The 20,469-nt window shown below is 37.7% G+C and overlaps 1 protein-coding gene across 1 annotated transcript in view; it reads left to right on the forward strand.

Annotated features, from left to right (window-relative positions):
- PPP2R2C (protein phosphatase 2 regulatory subunit Bgamma) overlaps positions 1-20,469 on the forward strand; it is a 186,870-nt gene that overhangs the window by 123,538 nt on the left and 42,863 nt on the right. The window contains 4 exon segments of the mRNA XM_084517962.1: positions 9,895-9,992; positions 10,599-10,764; positions 14,883-14,995; positions 16,558-16,735. Of these exon segments, the coding sequence (XP_084374088.1) occupies positions 9,895-9,992; positions 10,599-10,764; positions 14,883-14,995; positions 16,558-16,735 (555 nt within the window).

A 20,469-nucleotide genomic window follows, 5' to 3' on the forward strand; every position in this document is an offset into this window, starting at 1 on the left:
ACTTCCAGTCTCCAAAATGTCGGGGCTGCATGCGTGCTACCTGCTGGGAAACGTCCGTGGCTTGTGGTAATGCCTGGAGCATGCTGAAGTGTCGTTTGGGAGAGAGCAGATTATCACAAGCCAAAAGCCTGTCAAGGCCCACTCTTAACGATTTAACAGTATTAATTATAACACAAAGCCCAAGAACGTACTGGAGCTCTCCTTCATTTACTTGTGCAGATCCCGTTGTGTCCCCTGCTTTCCTTGTCATCACTCTGCATTTAAGGACTCTGGCTCTAGGCCAGCTCCTAGCTCCAGCCCTTCATGATTTTTAAGATTATATACCCTCAGCTTCACTCAAAAGCCTGCTCAGTAGGACTTTTTCTTCCATGGTGTGTGTTACTGTGATGCTTTGTTAGTTCTCCATCAGCATATTCATTTAACAACATGCATAATCATTAGAACTGAATTCAGGAGCATTTAAGTATCTCGACAAGTGATTAAGTGCTTTGCTAAACAGAAATGTTTTGCTGAGGCATAGCCTGGATTATCTGTGCCTTAGTATGTGTATAATCAAAACTGCTTCTCTGATCTTCGATAAAAACTCTCAAGGATCCGTTTCATTTTTTTTTCCTTTGTGTAAAATGGGAATGCTAACATTTCCTTACTGACTTCCCTGTGTTGCTGGGAGTTTTAATGCCAGTAAAGCACTTTGAACACGAGAACCACTGTGACAGAATTACTGAGAGCTTTGCTTCTGGAATTTAATTGCTCCCTTAAAAAAAAAAAAAAAGAAAAAGAAAAAAAAAAAAGAGTTGAGAACCAGCTGGCAGGAATATTCTATTGAAGTTCATACATATTATGTGGGAAATAACATTCACATTGAATCAGGTTATTCAGTATCACATTTTAAATTTTGGACGATTTTTCATTACCCTTGGATACACTTTACATTAATCATTTTTCTTTAAAATTCTAGATATGTTTTTGTTTTTGTCTGTCTTTAATAATAATCTTTTAACAGAACTTAATGTTTGTTCCTTGTAGACCACTGTATTTACTGTGCACAATTATTCACTTCAGACAGTGAAACTAGCATTAATATATATTAATAATTTGTACTATTTCCATTTTTGGCATTTGTTTGCTTGAAAATAAGGGGTTAGGTTCAAGGTCCTTCTGTGCTCTCAGTAAAACCTGGTTGCCTAGCATTTTTAGCACTTGGCAGCACCATTTCTAATCTGTCTTTTGCTGGCAGCCAGGCTGGGCAGCTTCTCGCTGTGAAATAACATGGAGCTGAGCAGGAGCTCCCAGCTCAAGCAGGCTTTGCTCTGTGAGGACCAGTTTAAACCCCACTCTGGAAATTGTAAATACATAATGTGATGCCCGTGGCAATTTTTTTTCTTTTTTGCCCTTCACTGTTAGTTGGTAAGAAGAGCAGACTGGCACATTTCTTAATTGTGCTATTGTTGGTGAAGCAGGGGGTTTTAAGCCTGTTGCTGAATCCTTAGCTGTCACAGTCAGGCCTGCCTCATTTGACAGCAAACACAGAAAGAAAGGAACAACCAGATGTACTTTTTTATTTATTTTATTTTTTTTACAGAAATCTCAGAAGAATAAATTGCTATCATATGTTACACTGTATAAACTGTGGAGAAGCTTTTGGGGGATATGCAGTTTGGAAGCTTTTTGTGGATATCTTTGAGCTAAAATGTAGATTGATCTTCAGTGGTTTATTGAAGTGTTGCTTGTAAGAATAGCAGCTATAAGCAGTGTTACTGAGTGGCTTACAATTACCAAAGATGAAAGGCTTTCTAGTGGGTTTTTCCAATTTGTTCAGTTTGAATAGGATGGAGGGATCAGTGGTTCCCTCTTAGTGGCTTAGCTGCTTTGGACATCCCCAATGGCAGAAGTGTCTGCCAGAGGCAGAGTCAGGCCCAGTGTTGCCTGTGCAAGCACACGGAGGTCTGGTGTTCTTCTAGCACCGTGCTGCGGGTGATGCAGTGCCACTATTTGAGAGCCCCTAAATAGGTATTAAAAGGAATTACGGTAAGCTTTTTATCAGTCCATTGAGTATTTCAGATTATAAAGGTACAAACAGTGCACTCACTGACTTCGTTAAGAAAAATAGTAACATTAATTAGGGGTTCTGCAGAACTAATGACTGAAGCATTGCAGTCTTGCTGATCTAAGCAGGTCACCTTGAACAAGAAGAAACTGAAGTGTATGTAAACTGTAGCCAGAATTTTAAGAACTATGCCCTAATTTTCAGCTACACTGCATCTGACAAATGTTCCTTGACCTTATTTATCACTGAAGTACTGGGAAACTTCCCATTTACTTTAGTAGGCATAAGGTCAATTCTCTAATCCCAAAGGCCTTTTACACTGCGGGAGGGAGATGGGTGCCAGAACCTCTGAAATAAGGGCTTTGAGATTTTAAATTAGGAATAAAAACATGGGTCACTTTATTGAAATCTGAATCTGTGACTTGTATTCAGTGTGGTCTTTTTTAGCACAGTGCACAGAACCCAGATAATCTGCTTTACATATTTGTGCTGTAGGCAAAAAATATTTTTTTTCACATTGACTGTGCTCCAATAGTTGCATGTCATTTCCTGATTTTCTAATTTGAGAAATACCACTAGAAATTAGCATGTGATTAAAAAACTGTTGAAAACATTTTCTAAGCTCTAAAAATAAATACCTTTAAAAATATTGGAGGAAAAAGCTGTATTAAAGCTCAAGGCTACAAATAGTGTAAATCACAGTGGTGGTAGGTGCTTATAGAATCATAGAATATTCTGAGTTGGAAAGGACCCACAAGGATCATCGAGTCCAACTCCTGGGTTCTCAAAAGACTACCTCAAAATCAGCCCCTATGTCTGAGAATGTTACCCAGATGCTTCTTAAGCTCCATCAGGCTTGGTGCCATGACCACTGCTTTGGGGAGCCTGTCCCAGTGCCCAACCACCCTCTGGGTACAGAACCTTTCCCTAACCCCTAGCCTGACCCTCCCCTGTCCCAGCTCCATGCTATTTCCTCGGGTCCTATTGCTGTCCCCAGAGAGCAGAGCTCAGCGCCTGCCCCTCTGCTTCCCTCTTGAGGGAGCTGCAGGCTGCCATGAGGCCTCCCCTTGGCCTGCTCTGCTCGGGGCTGAACAAACCAAGGGACCTCAGCCATTTCTCATACGTTTTCCCCTCTAGACCCCTCATCGTCTTTGTAGCCCTCCTTTGGACTCTCTCTAATAGTTTTATATCCTTTGTATGGTGTGGTGCCTCAAACCGCACACAGTACTCAAGGTGAGGCCACAGCAGTGCAGAGCAGAGCAGGACAATCCCTTCCCTTGACCGGCTGGCCATGCTGTGCCTGATGCACCCCAAGATATGGTTGGCCCTCCTGGCTGCCAGGGCATACTATTGACTCATATTCAGCTTTCAGTTGACCAAAACCCCAGATCCCTTTCCTCAGTGCTGCTTTCTGTCCTCATTTGCCAGTCAAATTTTGGATTTGGTTTCTGGAGTTTCTTGAATAAGTTTGTTCTTTGAGTGAGCACTGAACCTGCATTCAAATGCTCTGGAAGGGAATGCACTTTCTTTGGTCCTTGAAGCTATAGAGATGTATAGACCTGTGAAGCTCTGCACCATCCTGCTGTGGTATCATGATCAGCCAAGACAAATGCAGCTCACTGGGGTGTATATGCGTAGCATTTCTAAAATTCAAACATTGGATGATTAAGGATGAAAAAAAATGTGAAAGTAAAAGATTTACTCAGTGCTGGTGAGGGTTTGAGGTTAGGAGATCTTTACTACCCTTATTTTTTTTTACTACTTTGTACTACTGTGCCCAAGTGAAATGTTCATGTTTAAAGCTGCCCTTCAGGAACTATTCAGCATTGAAACCTGTTGTTTTGGATTTCACATCAGAAGGAAATTACTATACTTAAGAAGCAAGGTGATATTTGACAATAAACTTACTTTTTATTGCTTGACAGGATTAAATGGATACTGCCCTTGATATATTTGTCCTTGCTGGAAATGAAGCCAGGCAAGGCATCAGTTAGGAAAACAATGACAAAGTGCAGCGAACACACTTCTCTGGACTTTGTTCTGCTGATTGATCACCTTGTTTTGCTGATCCCTGAAACACTATTACCACCTATGTTCAGAATTTTCCTTGGCCAAAATCAGCTGCCTGTTGCACTTGCATTGCCCATACAGAGCAAGCACCATTTTGTAGCAAAATCATGATACAGGTTTAAAGCCATAATAAGAAAGAAAAATTGTAAAGGGAGTGATTTAGCCAGGTGACAAATAATGTCAGGGCAAAGCGGTGACAGGTCCTTCATTTCAGACTACTTTCTTACCTTTTGTGACATTTTTTTACCTATTGTGACATTTCCTTGTGCTCTTTCACGCTCAAGCTCTTGCATGTGCTCTCTCACGTATACTCTTTTGCTACCTTTTTCATGCTCTGCAAATGCTTTTTCTCTCTGTGTCTTGTGCACATTTGCATGCTCTTTTTCTCACATCTGTCCTTCTCAAATGGCCACCCGGCTGTGTAGTAGCTTGTCCGATGCTGCTCTGGTGACCTGGAGAGGTGGTAAGGTGGTTCATCAACAAAATGTCTTCCAGTAGAGTGAGTTGGCTTTCTGCTATGTCAGCGCTGCCAAGCTGGACAGTGTGACATGAAATTTTTCATCGTGCTTGCTTGCGTTTTGAGGGGTGGTTTCTCATGTCATGTTATTGTGTGACAGTGCTGTGATTCAGAAGGAATACATGTTACACAGCCTACTGTGTCAAGTAGGAAACTTCACTATTGTCGAAAAGCCTTCTGCCAGCTACTTTAGAAAAAGAAGGATCCATCTGACCCTCAAGCATTTGAGGTTTGCATACAACATCATATTCTAAGATTCTATCTGCTGGAGGAAACCTTTGAAACTTCAGATTAAAAAAAAAAAAAAAAAAAAAAAAAAAAAAAGTAATAATCTCTTTCTTTCCATCCAATTTTTTACCTGATTTTTTTTTTTTTTTTTTTTTTTTTTTTGACTAAGTTTAAACTAAATTCTGAAAACACAGCTTATTCTAATGGCCTCCCCTCATATGAGAAACTGTAATAGTTCTCACCTTTTATCTACCATTTGTCCTCTTTTTTTATATCCCTTTTTGTTGCAAGCTTCTTTGTTGTTTCTTCCAGATTATGCTCCTCAGGGACTTTTGTATCAGTATCACTGAACATTGCTTGCAGCCATGCCAGATTGTGCTGTGATCTTATTGGATTTCACAAGCCAAGGTTAGGCCAGGTCAGAACTTGGTTGAAATAACGTAGGCTACAAGATTGCCTTCTAGCCACCGGGAACACACACAACAAAAAACTGACAGAGATGCTGCTTCAGTCAGCTCAGGCCCTGTGTTGTGATGCTGGTTCTGGTGGATGTGATATAAAGGAGAAGTTCCGACCTATTCTAGTCATTAGGATTTCACAGCCCTTTGGGAGAAAAACACTGATGTTAATTCTACTGTTCTGGCCTATTCCAAATCCTTCACTTCGCTATCTTGATCATAGTGCAATTGAACTGTATATTATATTCTTTGATCATCTTTTCCCTGTACCACTGCATGCTGTTGTTTGCCCTCAGAACTTACTATCACTGTCCAAAAGTCTGCATTTCTGTGTTGGATGAAATAGTTCTGAAAATTTCATTACCTACCCAATTTTCTGAAGCAAAATTAATGGATATAAAGTATACCAGTACCTTCAAATGAAGGGCCCCAGAAAAGCAGAAAATATTAATTAAACACAGCATACAGAAAAGTACAGTTGAGCTTTTATTAGAGTTACCTGAGGTTTCTGTCCAGAAGACTGTATAAAGACAAGTAAATTGAGGCTTTGGCTCATGTCCTCATTATGCTAGAGTCCCCCTAAATGATACAAAAATTCATTATACAGCTAAGGGTTTTCTAATTATTTGTAAAGGTATTTGGACCAGTCCGTGTTACCTTTTACTTAAATCCCAAGGAATACGCTATTAATAACCTTTAAAATGAGCCTGTGAGACACTAGAAAGTGAGCACAGAAAAGGAAGTGATAGTAAAAAGTAAGTAAAGACCAAAAATAATTTGGGCTGCATGTTCCTATCTTAGTTTCATCCCACCCCACAGTGAATCTGAGCAGGGGCTGCTGGAGAGTTTATTTGCCTGCAACTGTGCAGGAACAGTGGTAATAAAGCTGAGGGGAGAGCAGTACAAACAGCTAGACATGTCTTGATGTACATAGACTTACACTGATATACTTAGATCTATTAAAAAAAGCTGAATATATACAGCTAAGCAGCAGCTGTTCAGTACATCTCCATTAAATACCCTTAAAGACTGTAAATTGTGAAGCTGCAGAGAAATTAGTTAATGAGGTACAAAAAGACAGAGATGACTAGGAGTCAGGGAATGAAATGCTTTAGACTAGATCAGAAAAAACTTCCTGTTGGTGCAGGCTGTAGAATAACCTCCCAATGTGCTGTGTTTCTGTGAATATGTAAAAGTGATCTGGGGAATGAAGTCTGTAATACCTGGTGGAAAAATTTGCTGTGGCAGGATGTGGAACAGATGATCAGGTGTATACCTCCCTGGAGTGTTCTCTCATCTTTTGAAGGTTTTTGGTTTGCTTTTCGCAGTCAGCATCTGCATGATGAATATCTATCCTGTGCTTTTTAATAGTGTGAAAATGTTGAGCATTGTGATGTTTGAATGCAAACTTACATGCATTTCTGCATAGACAAAATGGGGAATTTACGAACAGAACGAGAAGATTAATACAGGATAAAAGTGGAGATTTGCAATCTGGTTGGAAACATTTGCCCATTGACTATTGAGGTTACCCATAATTGTTCTTAATAGGTAAATTATCTCTCTCTCTGATAATCCTAATTGTTAGCGTGGCACTGCCAGCAGAGATATGGAAGGTGTAGTGCCGAACGAGGCTGAACAGAGCCTTTCATCTCTGCCATCCCTTGTCAAGGGCTTACTGTACATGCAAATTCACAAGCTCTTGCATTGTGGAGCATTTATATATCCCTGAGAGGGTGAAATCTGGTAGTTAACTGCTCTGTACTCTCAGGGGGCCGTTCTCCAATGTAAGAATATGCAGGATGTGACCATAGTGGCTTATTTTTCTATAGCATTGACAAATATGTAGGGGAATGTTCTGCTGAGGGGGATGAATAGCTTTGTGGATTGATTCTGTTCCTACCTCCTCTGTCTTAGAAAGAGCCAGCCCAGCTAATCTTTATGAAAACAGCATGACTAATGCTTGCCTGCTGAACTGATAGATTGGAGAAGATATTTTGGCTGTTGTTTTCAGCTGTTATTTACAGGATCAATAAAAGTGATTTTCCAATTCAGGGCTAATTTTTTGCCAACAAGCTGCATAGCATGTCAGAATACTGGTTCTGCTTTTTTTTTTTTTTTTTTTTTTTTTCTTAAGACAAGTTAGTTTAAAAACTATAGGTAGCTTCCAGTTCAGAATTCACTTCTCTAGTAGAACAGAGGGATGCCTCTGGAAGAAACACCTTGAGGGGGAAAGAATTTTTATCTCAGAACTACACTGCAACCCACTGCATACAGATACTTAAGCTGTAGCTGCTTTTATTTAAACAGTAATCATTTAACTGCACACAATACTTTAATAAACACAGCATAATAACTAAATGCTGAGATATTTTATTATAACCCTAGTTCAGTTGGTATTGTTGTCTGTGCAAGTACTCCTGTTAATTTCATTGGCATTGGCTGATGCCTTCTGTAGTATTTTGTACCACTTACAGACCATGCCATGCCATTGTGGAGGTATTCCAAACCAACAGCAAGTGTATGCGCACACCCAACTTTAAATACCATTCATTCCTTTTGCACACAATTCTCTTTTCTGCTTCTTTTGTGACCTGTTGTGAAAATCTTGTATGCTTACATATGCCTGAACATACACACAAATACGTATATTATATATATTGCATTCCTCCCCTCTGATTACCCACACCTTCCATTGGTATGAATTTAGCATGACAAGAGCAAAATAACCTAGAAATATTCTTTCACTGGAATATGAGTATATTTACATGCCATAAAAGCTTATTAGGCATTTTATGTTTTAAAAAATGCAATTTTTTAGATCCAGTCCAACCCTTCCCAAGCCCCAGACCATCACCAGCCTCTCTACTCTTCCTGTACTCTAATGGGACAAGGGCATTTGGGGCAATTACTTGAAAGTACAGCCTGCGGAGGTCCACATATAAATCAAAGGCCAATAACTCTGGGAAGCTTTGTGTTCAGGCCCCAGATTTTGTAAGTCGTCAAGTTCCATTTCTCTCAAACACTACACATCCATGCATTTTATTCAGCAAAAAATGAAACTCACATATATACTTTATGATTCCCTCTCCCTTCTTTACATATGTAGTGTGTGGGTAAAAAAGAATAAAAAAGATGAACTTTTTTCTTACTCAAAGAGAATTTAATGATACAGAATTCTTAAAAAGATTGAAAGAGATATGTCTTTGTCATTATTAGTGTAAGGTTTTCCATCTTTAGATGGTGAATTGTTGAAAAACCTTCCAGTAGGAATCTGGCTTTTGGGAAGCTGTGTCGCTGACGAGAGCTACTGGCAACAGAAGCTTTCTAACGCTCAACTACTCGTTTATTAAGAGAATAATAGGAGCAGATGTTTTCGATTCATAAAATGTACCAAATAAATGGTACATCCACTTGTTTTTTCAAATCTTTTGAATTTTAGTGAACTCATTTGGGGCTAGGTTTTCAGAAGCGCTTAGCCCACTTGCAGCCCCATTGTTCTTGGTATAAACCGATGGATGACGAACACGTTTGAAAACCATAGCTTTTAATGCCTAAAGGGAAGCTGCTAACTACTGACACTTCTCAAAATGTGGCCCGTGTTTCTGATGAGTGAATACCGATCATTATAGAGGATTCATACATGCAGTCTCTGAGTAATACCCTGCGTTTGTCTGTGATTGTATATACGATGGCTTCTTAATTTACTATTGCACTAGGCATTTTAATTTAAATTATGCTAATAATGTAGGATTAACTGTGGATTATGATTCTAGCATTTGCTGTCATACAAGCAGAAGAACCAGTTCTTTTGCTCCTGTCGTCTCTTTCTCCCTTCTCATGCTGATGTTTAGTATTTTGTGCTCGAAATTGGCCTCAGGTTTTGATGAGGTTTCTTGTATAAGCTGATGCAATTACTTAGGGAAGGAGAATTGTTGAAAATTAGAAAATGAATAGACTGCAATCTTTTTATCTTCTGATGACACATTTTTTATGGTGCTGAAATGATTTACTGAAAACTCGGATTTGGATGTGTTGTTGGCAGCATGGCATAGTGAGCAGCAGTTCCTCTGTGGCAGGACAAGCCATGTGTGCTTTGCTTTTGCACTTTTGGCTCAGATACATGGTAGAGGAAACCAGTGCTCAGGGTTTTAATAAAACCTTCAGAAAGGGTGAAGAATAAATAACACAAGCAACAGGAATGAGCTTTGAAGTTGGTGAAAATAGCAGGAAGCCAGTGCTGTCTGCTATCTCCGGTAGTGAAAAAAGCTTTGTAGCAGTCTGAGTTTGCTCTTCCTCAGTCATATCCTCTCCAGATATATCCTCCACTCCAAACTACAGATGTGCTGGAAACACAAGTTTGCCTCGTTATGTTTGCACTTGTTTCATTGTGTGGCAACCTCAGGTTCTAGCGGCATGCAGCCTGTTTGCATTAGTGCCTTGCTGGTGAAGTCATCTGTATCCCTCCAAATCTTTCATTTGTTGCATTTTTGTGGGGCGCATGATATTTCTAATGGCTTTGTGTTTTAGCAGCACTCTGAAATTTGCCTTTTTCTTTCTTTTTTCCCTTCCAGCTGATATTATTTCTACAGTTGAGTTCAACCACACTGGAGAACTGCTGGCTACTGGTGACAAGGGGGGTCGGGTTGTTATATTCCAAAGGGAACCTGAGGTATGTGAGTTAACAGCTTGTTAAAACTCATTTTAATTTTTAATATTTTAAATCAATCTATCTGAAAAGTCTGTTTATAATTTCAAGACTGAGTAAACAGAATATCATCTCTTTGGTGAGGAAGTGAAAGAGGGTAAGGGTCTTTTCTTCATAAGTTTGCTCTTTTTCCTGCCCCAAACAAGAATGCTTCCTAGCTCCAAAATTCTAAGCTAGGAAGAAAGATGGTGATTTTTCTTTTACTTAAATATTGTTTTAATCACTTTTGTCTGTTTGATGGAACTGTGCCATTTAAAACAATGTTTGTCCTGTGTTACCTTTTCTGCTTCGGTTTTAAATTCAGTCCATCTGCAGTATCTTTTGTACAAAGCTTTATGGAATAATTGACATTTCTTCAAAAATTCTGTCTTTTATTAAATGTTGCTTCAGTACTTACAGGAAATTTCATTCCTGTAGAAACAAATCTGTCAATCTTGTTTTAAATGAGAAATTAAATTATACTTTCAATACTTTTATATTTATAAGGCTGCTTATACATCTTCCCCAAGAGCTGGAGATAATATATTGTCATTATAAAACACATGTTTTTGTTGTTCTTATTCTCTATAGAGTAAAAATGAGCCTTACAATCAGGGGGAGTACAATGTTTACAGCACTTTCCAGAGCCATGAACCTGAATTTGATTATTTGAAGAGCTTGGAGATAGAAGAAAAAATAAACAAGATCAAGTGGTTACCACAGCAAAATGCAGCTCACTCACTTTTATCAACAAATGGTAAGATAGAAGAGAGTATGTAAGACATACTGGCCTTTTGTTCTTGTATATTTTAGAGCTGACTGTATATATTTACATTCTGTGTTCATTTTAATCTACTGTTTTAGTAATTTCCTGTTTCAGAGTTTACTGAGACTGTCATGCTGACTCTGATATCTCTTATTTATTCATTTTATTCATAGTCACATTTTTTTTCCTTTTGACTATGTATAGACATTTAGAGTGCTATCCGTTTCTGCTCTTTGTGTGTAGTGCTATCCTGAAATTAATTCTGTAACAAAGGCATCCCCTTACTCAGCAGCTGTGTTTCACTGGGGATTTAGAATTTTGTCTGCTATATTTGTCATAACTTTTATTCTTTGTAGATGTGTAAATGAATGCAGGTGAGAGAAATGAATTTCTTTTTCATTCATTATCATCAGAATGGTTTATTTAAGTTCTAAAGTTACACAGTCTTTGGAAGACAGTAGGAATAATAATAAGATATTGATACCGACTCATCTTTTCACATACTTAAGGCCTATTGATTAAGAAATGCAGTATTACTGCTAAGAGGGGTTATGCAGATATTACAGGGGGAAGAACCTGAATGGATCCTAATGTGCACAGGCATCATTTAGGAAAGATTTGAACACCCACAACTGTTATTACTGCTGGTGATGCATGAGACAAAAATATCCAATTTTAAATCTTATCTTTAAATCTTTAAATCACATTGTAATCAGAAATGATTTTTTTTTTTTTTTTTTTAATGTCTGAGCATAACTGGAAATTGCCAATAGAAAAATAGTGTAATCTCACCTTTGGGAGTTAATGTTTTAGAGCAAAATGATTACTTCTAGTTAAAATTTATAGCACTAAATAGTATTTACATTAATTCACAGTAGATAATGTATCATTTTATGTTTCCTTAAAGTTGCCTTTAACTTTTTGGGGGGCACTGCTGCAATATTTCAAAGACAAGGTGTCTGTTATAGCTAGCTGATTTGTGATAATTTAATTCAGCTAATTATGGAGTTTGGGAGTTTACTTCTGCACTTTTCCCTTCTTTGAAATATCCCTCCACTTCAGATAACTTTAAGAAATTCTTCTTTCGAGTTCTTGATACAAGAGCAGATTATTAAAACTAAAGCTCTACATTTTCATTTTAAAGCTTGTTTTTGGAAATGCTGAGCCATACACCATAGTCCTCAGATATGCTACATTTACAGTTTGTCTAGTAGACCTTTATATCAAATTTCTGATCAATATTAAGGTGGGAGGGGAGAACAGAAGGAATAATCACTGTTGCAATCCGGCTGCCAGCCTAAGATCCAGCAAAATGCTTTGCCCTCTATTTTCCCTTCTTCCTAATTCTGGAGCATCCTGGCTGACCTCTTTATGGTGAGGAGTACAGAAGTGGTGCCATGGGCATAGCCTGTGGAAGTTGGCTTTGGATTGCAAATGTTTTTCTTTGTCAAGGAAGATTCCTAGTGTCCAGGCATAGTAAGGCGGAAGTCTGAAGTTTAATCTCATGGCACAATCGTGAAAATAGTTTTAGCTTTAGGATACAGAAGGCCCTTGTTAAACGCCTTGCTGTCTCAATCTCTTTCTGTGAGAATTTATTTACAGCGCATATCAATTTCATACCTATAATAGGGGATAATAGAATTTTCCCTAACTTGTAGAGAACAAAGGCATTTTGTGCTATACATGCTCTCACTGGGCCACTTGTAGAAACACCTTGAGTACTGCCTTATATTTACCTATTTCTAGGCCTAGTATTTTAATGCAGCTTTTGAAGTCATAGTGTTCTTCTAGTTTAGGATCTTAAGCACAGTTTTGGTCAGAAAAAAATGAGAACTGTGAAGCAGCATCCTATAAAACTTTAACAGAACAAGACAGGTCTGCACCTGCACAAATATGTCTCCATCCTTCTAAGGAGATCTTTTGTCCATTCCTGCACGTTACCTCTCTATCAGAGGGGATCTTGGTTCCTTTCTAGTTCACATGTTACCAACAAGTTATCAGCTAAGCTTTGACTGCAGCCTCTTAATTAATGGAGGCAGAGGGAAGCCACCAAGGCTTTCAAATGCCACTGTGGATTTGCAGTGCTCACAGTTAGCAAATTCCTGCTTTGCATTGTAAACTGAACTAATTTTGTAGTGTAATAGTAAATTATTAAGATTCATTGGTATCTTTTGTACCGGAAAGTATTGGTTCCTTGGGTAGATCAGCATGTGACCCATACAGATCCTTTCATCTGAGGATTTCAGACTTCTTACCAGACATTAATTAATTTAAACTTCACAGCACCCTAGAGACAGAAGGAATACTGAACCTCACAAAGATATTTCTATTTTTTGCAAAACATAAGCATGCTTAAAATTTCTAGGGAGTTTTTGAAGTCCAGAAGGCAGATGAAAGAGAAGAAAACCAACACATGACATCCATAACCACTAAAAGCCAGTTTTCCCTTGGGAAAGGGATGGGTTTATCAATAACAGTCAAGTCCAACAATGGAAAATACACTTTGCATTTTTCTTATTTATTTTATAAATGCTGAATTTATAAACATTAGACTAGATAAGCAGAAAAGCACTAAATAGAAATATGTAATGTAATAGAAGTATATGATGTAGCCTATATATATTTTTAGTAATCAATGTGACAGATACAAATGTGTTGAACATTTAAACGGAGCTCTTCAGCTGCAAATTGAGATAGCCTCTTGTTCTGTAGATTGATCAACTGTACTATTTTGTTGCTTGAAAATTAGCATATCAATATCTTTGGGAGATATCTAATGGTAAAAACACTCAGAACAGTGGAGCAATTGATTGATTTTTAAAATAAAAAATGGTCAAAGTTGAAGTTGAAATTGCTATAGAAATGAGAAGTGATTTGTGTATTCATATATGCTGCATTTAAAATAATTTGTACTAGCATTTAAAAGATGTATCTGGATCACCCACACTGGGGAAGGTATTTTGGTGAAACACGTGAAGGAAGGAAAGGGGACAAAATGACAAATGATGCAGGAATGGAGGAAATGGAGCAAATGGAGGAATGGAGCAAAGTCTGTGGTGGCATCTGAAGTGCAGAAGCTTTGAAAAGCCTTTGGCTGCTCCATGAATAGATGAGTGAAACAACTGATAAAAGGTCTTTTTTTTTTTTTTTCTTAATGTTTTTTTTTTTTTATTTTTTCAGGGGAAGATTTGGCATTTATTTTTCTGCCTAGGGTTGGCAGGTTGGGTGAATGGCTGGCTAGATTGGGAGTATACAGTATCAGGGAAATCTGCAGCTACAAATTGAGGAGCAACTGCATCTGAAATGTTTTAAACTTCTAATTGTTGGCTTTATAAGCTCTTTGCTAAATAAGAGGCATCCTTATTCTGTCATCGTGCTTCATGATCATATCCATCATCAAATGGGAAGGGCGAACTTAGGTTTTGTTCCATTCTCTGTGAGATTATTTTTTTTTTATTTGTAACCTACTTTTCTCTCTTACCCTTGCAATACATTTCTCTTTTTTTTTTTTTGTTTTTTTTTTTTTTGTTGTTGTTTTGTTTTGTTTTGTTTTTAATCAGTTATTTCTGCTGCTTTCCCTTGTTAGGAGGACATTTTTTTTTTTTTTTTTTTTATTTCACACAATGTTTTCTTTGCTGGAACTCGTGATGTTGTACCAATGCATCACGGCCCACTCCCACAACAGGCCAGGCAGGTATCATTGGTCTCTCTTCTTATATAGTTAAGAAGCAACTTGGAATACTGGCTTTAGTATCTGGATTATTTCCTTGCATAGTCAAATTGTCAAGACTGACCTTCAGCAGTGAGCTATGAGTGGTTTTGGTCCATTCCACCTGCAAACTGCTGAGTTGGATACACATGTATGTGCTCTGCAGGGTCTGTCAGCCAATGGAACCCTCAGACTCACTTGAGGGCATGGGATTTTCTTTATGAGTGTTTTTTCCGTTAGCAACATTGGTTGGATGTGCAAGATTTAGGGACATGGACTGTTTTAGTGTGAGACTTGGCTAAGACAAGGTGCAGAAGCTTCTTTAAGGAATAGTTTGTGAAAGGGAAGTAACCACGTTCAGAATTCCTATGTTGACAGAAAGCTGTCTTTTCTTTTAAAGATAAAACAATCAAGTTATGGAAAATTACTGAAAGAGATAAGAGACCAGAGGGGTACAACTTAAAAGATGAAGAAGGAAAACTTAAAGATCTTTCTACAGTAACATCACTACAGGTAAGGTGTTGTCTTTGTCCAAAATCCAGTTGTTCCTGTACAAAGAATGTAGTTATGTCAGTAAAAGATTTAAATATATAAGTAGTGATAAGCATATATATGATTATTCTCATAGAAGTTTTAGCTGACTTGAATCTATTGCATGTTTTTCAAGAAACAACTGCTTAATGATATAGTGACCAGGACAGAAATGTTTCAACAGTTTATCATCAGTTTTATTTTTCTTTATAAAATTATCTCAACATGACTTAACATATTTTCACAAGGGATTCTGAAAAGTCGTGTGCTGGAAGCAGTCTGCTTAATATTAAAGAGTGTACTCACCACATTCAGAGTAACTGAATTAGACAGTACAGCAAAGTTCAGTCTCATCTTGATTACAGTAGTATAAAAGAATCATCTCCTTTCTGAAGAGTGGGATTTGCAGTAGTTTGTGCTCCAGTGAATGCAAGGCTCTGCATTGCTGATGAATGCAGTCATGGAGCTCATATAAGCATGTATGATGTTGTAATAGATTTTTGCTCTCAGACTGCAATGGCTGAATTCACTTCAGGCCTTTTTCCAAAGGAAGTAGCTAAAGGTTATAACTAGAAGGCTATGTTGTATAAATGCTGCTATTTCATCCATGTTAAAAACTGTCAGCTCCCACTTCCAAACCAAACCAATATTATCTATTGTGAAGAAAAACCTCCAAAGTCAGAAGATCTACATGAATGGAATACAAATAGAATGAAATACCTATTCTGTGTGATTAAGCAAACAAAAATGTTTAGGATTGCTTATAACCTGAGATTTCGGAGAACCATTGTTTTGTTCCTTTAGCAGCAAGTTAAACTCAAAGCTTTAACTCTTCTGTGTTCCTCTTTAAATGATCTTGTGGACTGATGTACGATAGATTTTTTCTGATGCATATTCAACCACATTAAATAGTCCTAACTGAGCTTCGCAGCCTGTCTGTGTTTAATGTTTTACCAACATGGAATAGATTGGCATTGTCTAGATATTGAAGCATGACAGTGAAGTTACACACAGGGAAATAACAAGGGCGCAATGATCTTTGTTTTGTAAGATTTCATTGATTATGTTTCGCAGAGATTATAACCTTTTTTGTCCCTTGTCTTTTTTTTTTTTATGAGATAGAGATATCAAAAGAAATACTGTAAGTGATTTACAGAAAACAGCAAAGTCTTTAGGAAAATCAAATACTAGGAATTCATTGTTTGCTTGCTAGAGCCACAACCTCCTGCATATGTGGGACACTAGCTCTTGCTGTGAGACTGGCCTGCACTGTGGCAGCTGCCAGTGCCTCTCTTCCAATGGTCCAAGCTTTCTGTCACTCTGCCTAGTTCTCCATGGCTCTTGTGTCTGTTCTTCCCCCTTGGCGAGGATGGCCTAGCCCAGCTATTCATCCATAGAGAAATTCAATTTGCATACACCACTGAGAAATTTTATAATTTCACCATCTTTGAGTGTTTGCTCTCCATCAGACTCTCATCATGCTAGCAAAAAAAATAAAATTAAAATTAAAATCATACTCTTCCTCTGATTTGTTTTTTTGGCAGGTGCCTGTATTGAAACCTATGGATCTGATGGTAGAAGTCACTCCCCGGAGAATCTTTGCTAATGGTCACACCTATCATGTCAACTCAATATCTGTCAACAGTGACTGTGAGACATACATGTCAGCAGATGATCTCAGGATTAACCTCTGGCATTTAGCAATCACGGATAGAAGCTTCAGTATCCTTTATTGTGGTTCTTTTCTCAGTGTTGATAGCATTAGTGGGGCTTAAGAGACCCATTTTAAAATATTTTTCTGCAAATTTAAAAAAATACCTTACACTTATCAGAAACCCTGCAGTGTTTGTAACAGAAAATGCTCAGATATGATAAAAGAAAGCTAAGAGGTTGCAAAATTCAGGAAATTCTATGTGAAAAATAGCAGTCCTGGAGTTGGTTAATGACAAGTAAACAGGAAAGTGATGCTGACCAAATAACTATCCACCTGACTGGCATAATTTATACCATTATTTCCTGAAGATATTTCATGCTGAGCTACCCCACATTTATTTTTTTTTCTGAAAGATCTGTCCTTACTGTGTCAGTGTCCCCTGATCTCCATCATCCTTCTTCACAAAACCCTTATGTCTGAGATGTGCACAGTTTGGGGTTAGGCTCAGCTGCTTCATGTGAGTTGTGTTTTGGGGTTAGTGCAGTTGTTGTGGTATCAAGCACTGGCATCGTCCTGAAAGCTGTGTTGTGGGATCATTCCAGTCACCTGTGAGGCTGCCCCTGCACTGCAGTGGGATGACTTGCAGGAGGAGCAGAATAAAGGGAACCAAGAAAAGTGATTCTCTGCATTTTGCAGAACATAAAGGGACCACTAAGACAAGAGATAGGTTATGAGGCCAGCTCAGAATATTGTCTTCCTTTTGTGATTTCTGCTGTTTTGTTTGTTTGTTTTGTATTTAGAAAGGAATTAGAAGACTATTTCATATATGTATGAAAATATGATATTAGATGATAAGGGGAAATTGTTCTGCTGGGGACAAATTTCTGAAAGAAAACTCCAACATGAAGGGGTGTTCTTTCTGTCCATAGCAGTCTTCCATGTTTCTTCCTTCATAAGCTTGTTTATCTATGGAGCTTGGCCCATACTCTGTTTCAGTCACAGGGGAAAAAAAAATAAAAATCATTAAATCAAATAACTACTGATGTTCTTAAAAACAAAAACCAAATGTTTTTTGTGCCTTTGCAGTGTCAAATGACAGTTGTCTTTACCCTTTAGGATTGTAGATACTGTGAAATTGGAAGCAAATTGAGGAGATAGTCCTTTTCTGTCTTTCAGCTGTCTAGATTAAGTGAGCTCAATGGTGCCTACTTTAATAAGATTGGGTTTTGGACCAATTTATATGTGGTCTTTCAAAGCACAGCAGTATCTGCCATTGATATCCAAGCAACTGCACTTCTTTCATTTCATAGAAGAGAACAGAGTGGGAAATTTTTTTGCCAGCACACCTGTGTGGAGTAGCACCATGGTTTCTGACAGCATCCTTCTCACTGTAGCTTCACCCTCCAGTCTTGTGTCTGTCGTGGACACTTCTGTAGGTGCCTACTGTGTGTTTTCTTCCTTTCTTCTAAAGCAGAGCAGTGAGTCAGAACAAGCACAGCAGTCTCTGTGTGTCTGTATATGATAACACTCCAGAATACTTATATGTCTTTGCTTTTGTTGTGTTAAAAACCGTTTTATAAAGCATGGATTGCCAAGAGAAATATTTCTGACAACTTAAAAAAATAATTATGTTTATTACAGTTCATGAGGTCAACATGAGTTTTTATTAAGTCATTTCCCATGGTTAAGAGCTTAGTGACTGAAATATCAGCCCCAAATGAATTTTTAATCCCCAAGTGTGTGTAAATCCTTGAAAATAAAAGACTTGCTATGGGGGTATTGATACAATTAGAACAGAAGTTTTGTGTATGTGTTGGTGGTAAACAATTCTTAGCATTTATGCAGAGGCTTTTATTTTCAAATAATTTATATATATTGATCAGTTTGTCTTCACAAAAGGATAAAAGGCTGGTAGGTGGATGGATTTGTCTGCTGTTTTGTGGATGAGGATACTGAGACAGAAAGTTTAAAGAAATTGCTTGTGAAAGCTATAAATTTTGTAGTCTGATTAACATTTTATTTCATTTACTCTTTGTATGAAAATATTTTTATGCAGTCTTCCAAAGTGCTTGGCCTTCAAAGATGCTTTAAATTCTAGCAATATACCTGCAAAGAGATGGAAAACAGAGTCCTATGATCATAACTGCTAAGATGTGTCTTGATACAGTATGGACATCAAAGGTATATGAGATGGAGTAACTTTTTAGTATCTTTCTACTTCTACTCCTGTATGATCAACTGTTGTATTCAGCCACAGCTGTGCAGACTGTTTTTTCAAGCATCAGAGTATTCCTGTTGTGGAATACTTAGTGATAAGAATACATACTGAGAAGTAAGTTTTTTAGAGCTTGTGATTGAATCTTTGATTTAACTCCTGAAACACTGCATAGTTTATAGTAGCCTGTTCAATTTCTCAGGATGTTTGAGGATGTTTTAGGACTGCTGATGAAGCGAGAAATTCAGATTATGTTTCTGAGTTTTTGGATGGGAAACATTTTGTTGTATCTGATGCAGTAGCATCATACTTTTGGGATAGTAATGCAGCTAATTTTGGGATAACTGGATTTCTATGCTGGATTCAGATACAGGTCTTGCTGCTTCTTGTTGGTACATGTGAAAAAGCACTTGGCAGAATTGTGATAAGAGAGTTTAGACAGCAGTAGGAGAGAATATTTGATAAAGAGATGGTTAATGTTAGGGGGCAAAATGTATTTGCTATATTGGCCATAGTGGCAGCAGATTGACTTTTGTGCCTCTATACCATGTATTCATGAGTGTAGTTTGACTTAAACAGACTGTATTCACTTCTGCTTCAGACAGTAGAGGTTGTACCTGTACTCTGTTGTCTGACCCAGAGCAACAGGCAGATTACTTTTACTTAACTCTTTGACAAACAAAAAAGTTAAGGTAGGCATGCCAACCTAATAGGTACAGAGTATTGCTCATAGCAAGGGATTACTGGACAATCAAGATAACTGGAAGAAGGGAATGAGTAAGGTAAACATGTATCACAGAATCACAGAATTGTCTAGTTTGGAAGAGACCTCAAGATCATCGAGTCCAACCTCTGACCTAACACTAACAAGTCCTCCACTAAACCATATCCCTAAGTTCAATATCTAAACGTCTTTTAAAGAGCTTCAGGGATGGTGACTTCACCACTTCCCTGGGCAGCCCATTCCAATGCCTCACAACTTTTTTCCACTTAAAAAAATAAATAAAAATAAAAAATATATAAAAAATAAATTATTGTTATTATTATTATTATTCCAAATAGTGCCTTGCAAGTCCTTGTAAAATTGCAGGGGCATGCTTTCTACTAGGTTTTGAAATCTGTCCAATAAAGAAAATGCCTTTCTGTCCTACAGAAAACCCAGTTACATAAAACTCTCCTGGAAGTAGATTAGCTTCTGGTAAAAGCATCAGGCATGCAAGTCGCAATTAGGACTAGACATATTAAGATGAAAAAATTCTGCCAAGTAAACAGTTTAAATTATAAATGAATGTTGCTGGGCTTGGTGCCTTCTGCTACACAGCTAGGAGGACAGGCAGGAGAAGGCTGAAGCAGTTTTAAAAATGCTTGCTTCACACCTTTTTATTAGATGTAAAATGGAAATGAAACATTTTTATTTATTTATTTATTTATTTTACGCCCAAGGCTTGATTCCTGGAAGTACATGTTTACATGTAGAACACTAAATAGAAAATATTTTGGTCTGAAGTGGCATTTGTTAATAAGAGATCTGGCAGTGATATGTATTTGTCTTTCTACTTTCCTTCAGAGACAGCACTGCTCCATATA

This window comes from Aythya ferina (genome assembly GCF_964211825.1).
Source record: "Aythya ferina genome assembly, chromosome: 4".
Lineage (NCBI taxonomy): Eukaryota > Metazoa > Chordata > Aves > Anseriformes > Anatidae > Aythya > Aythya ferina.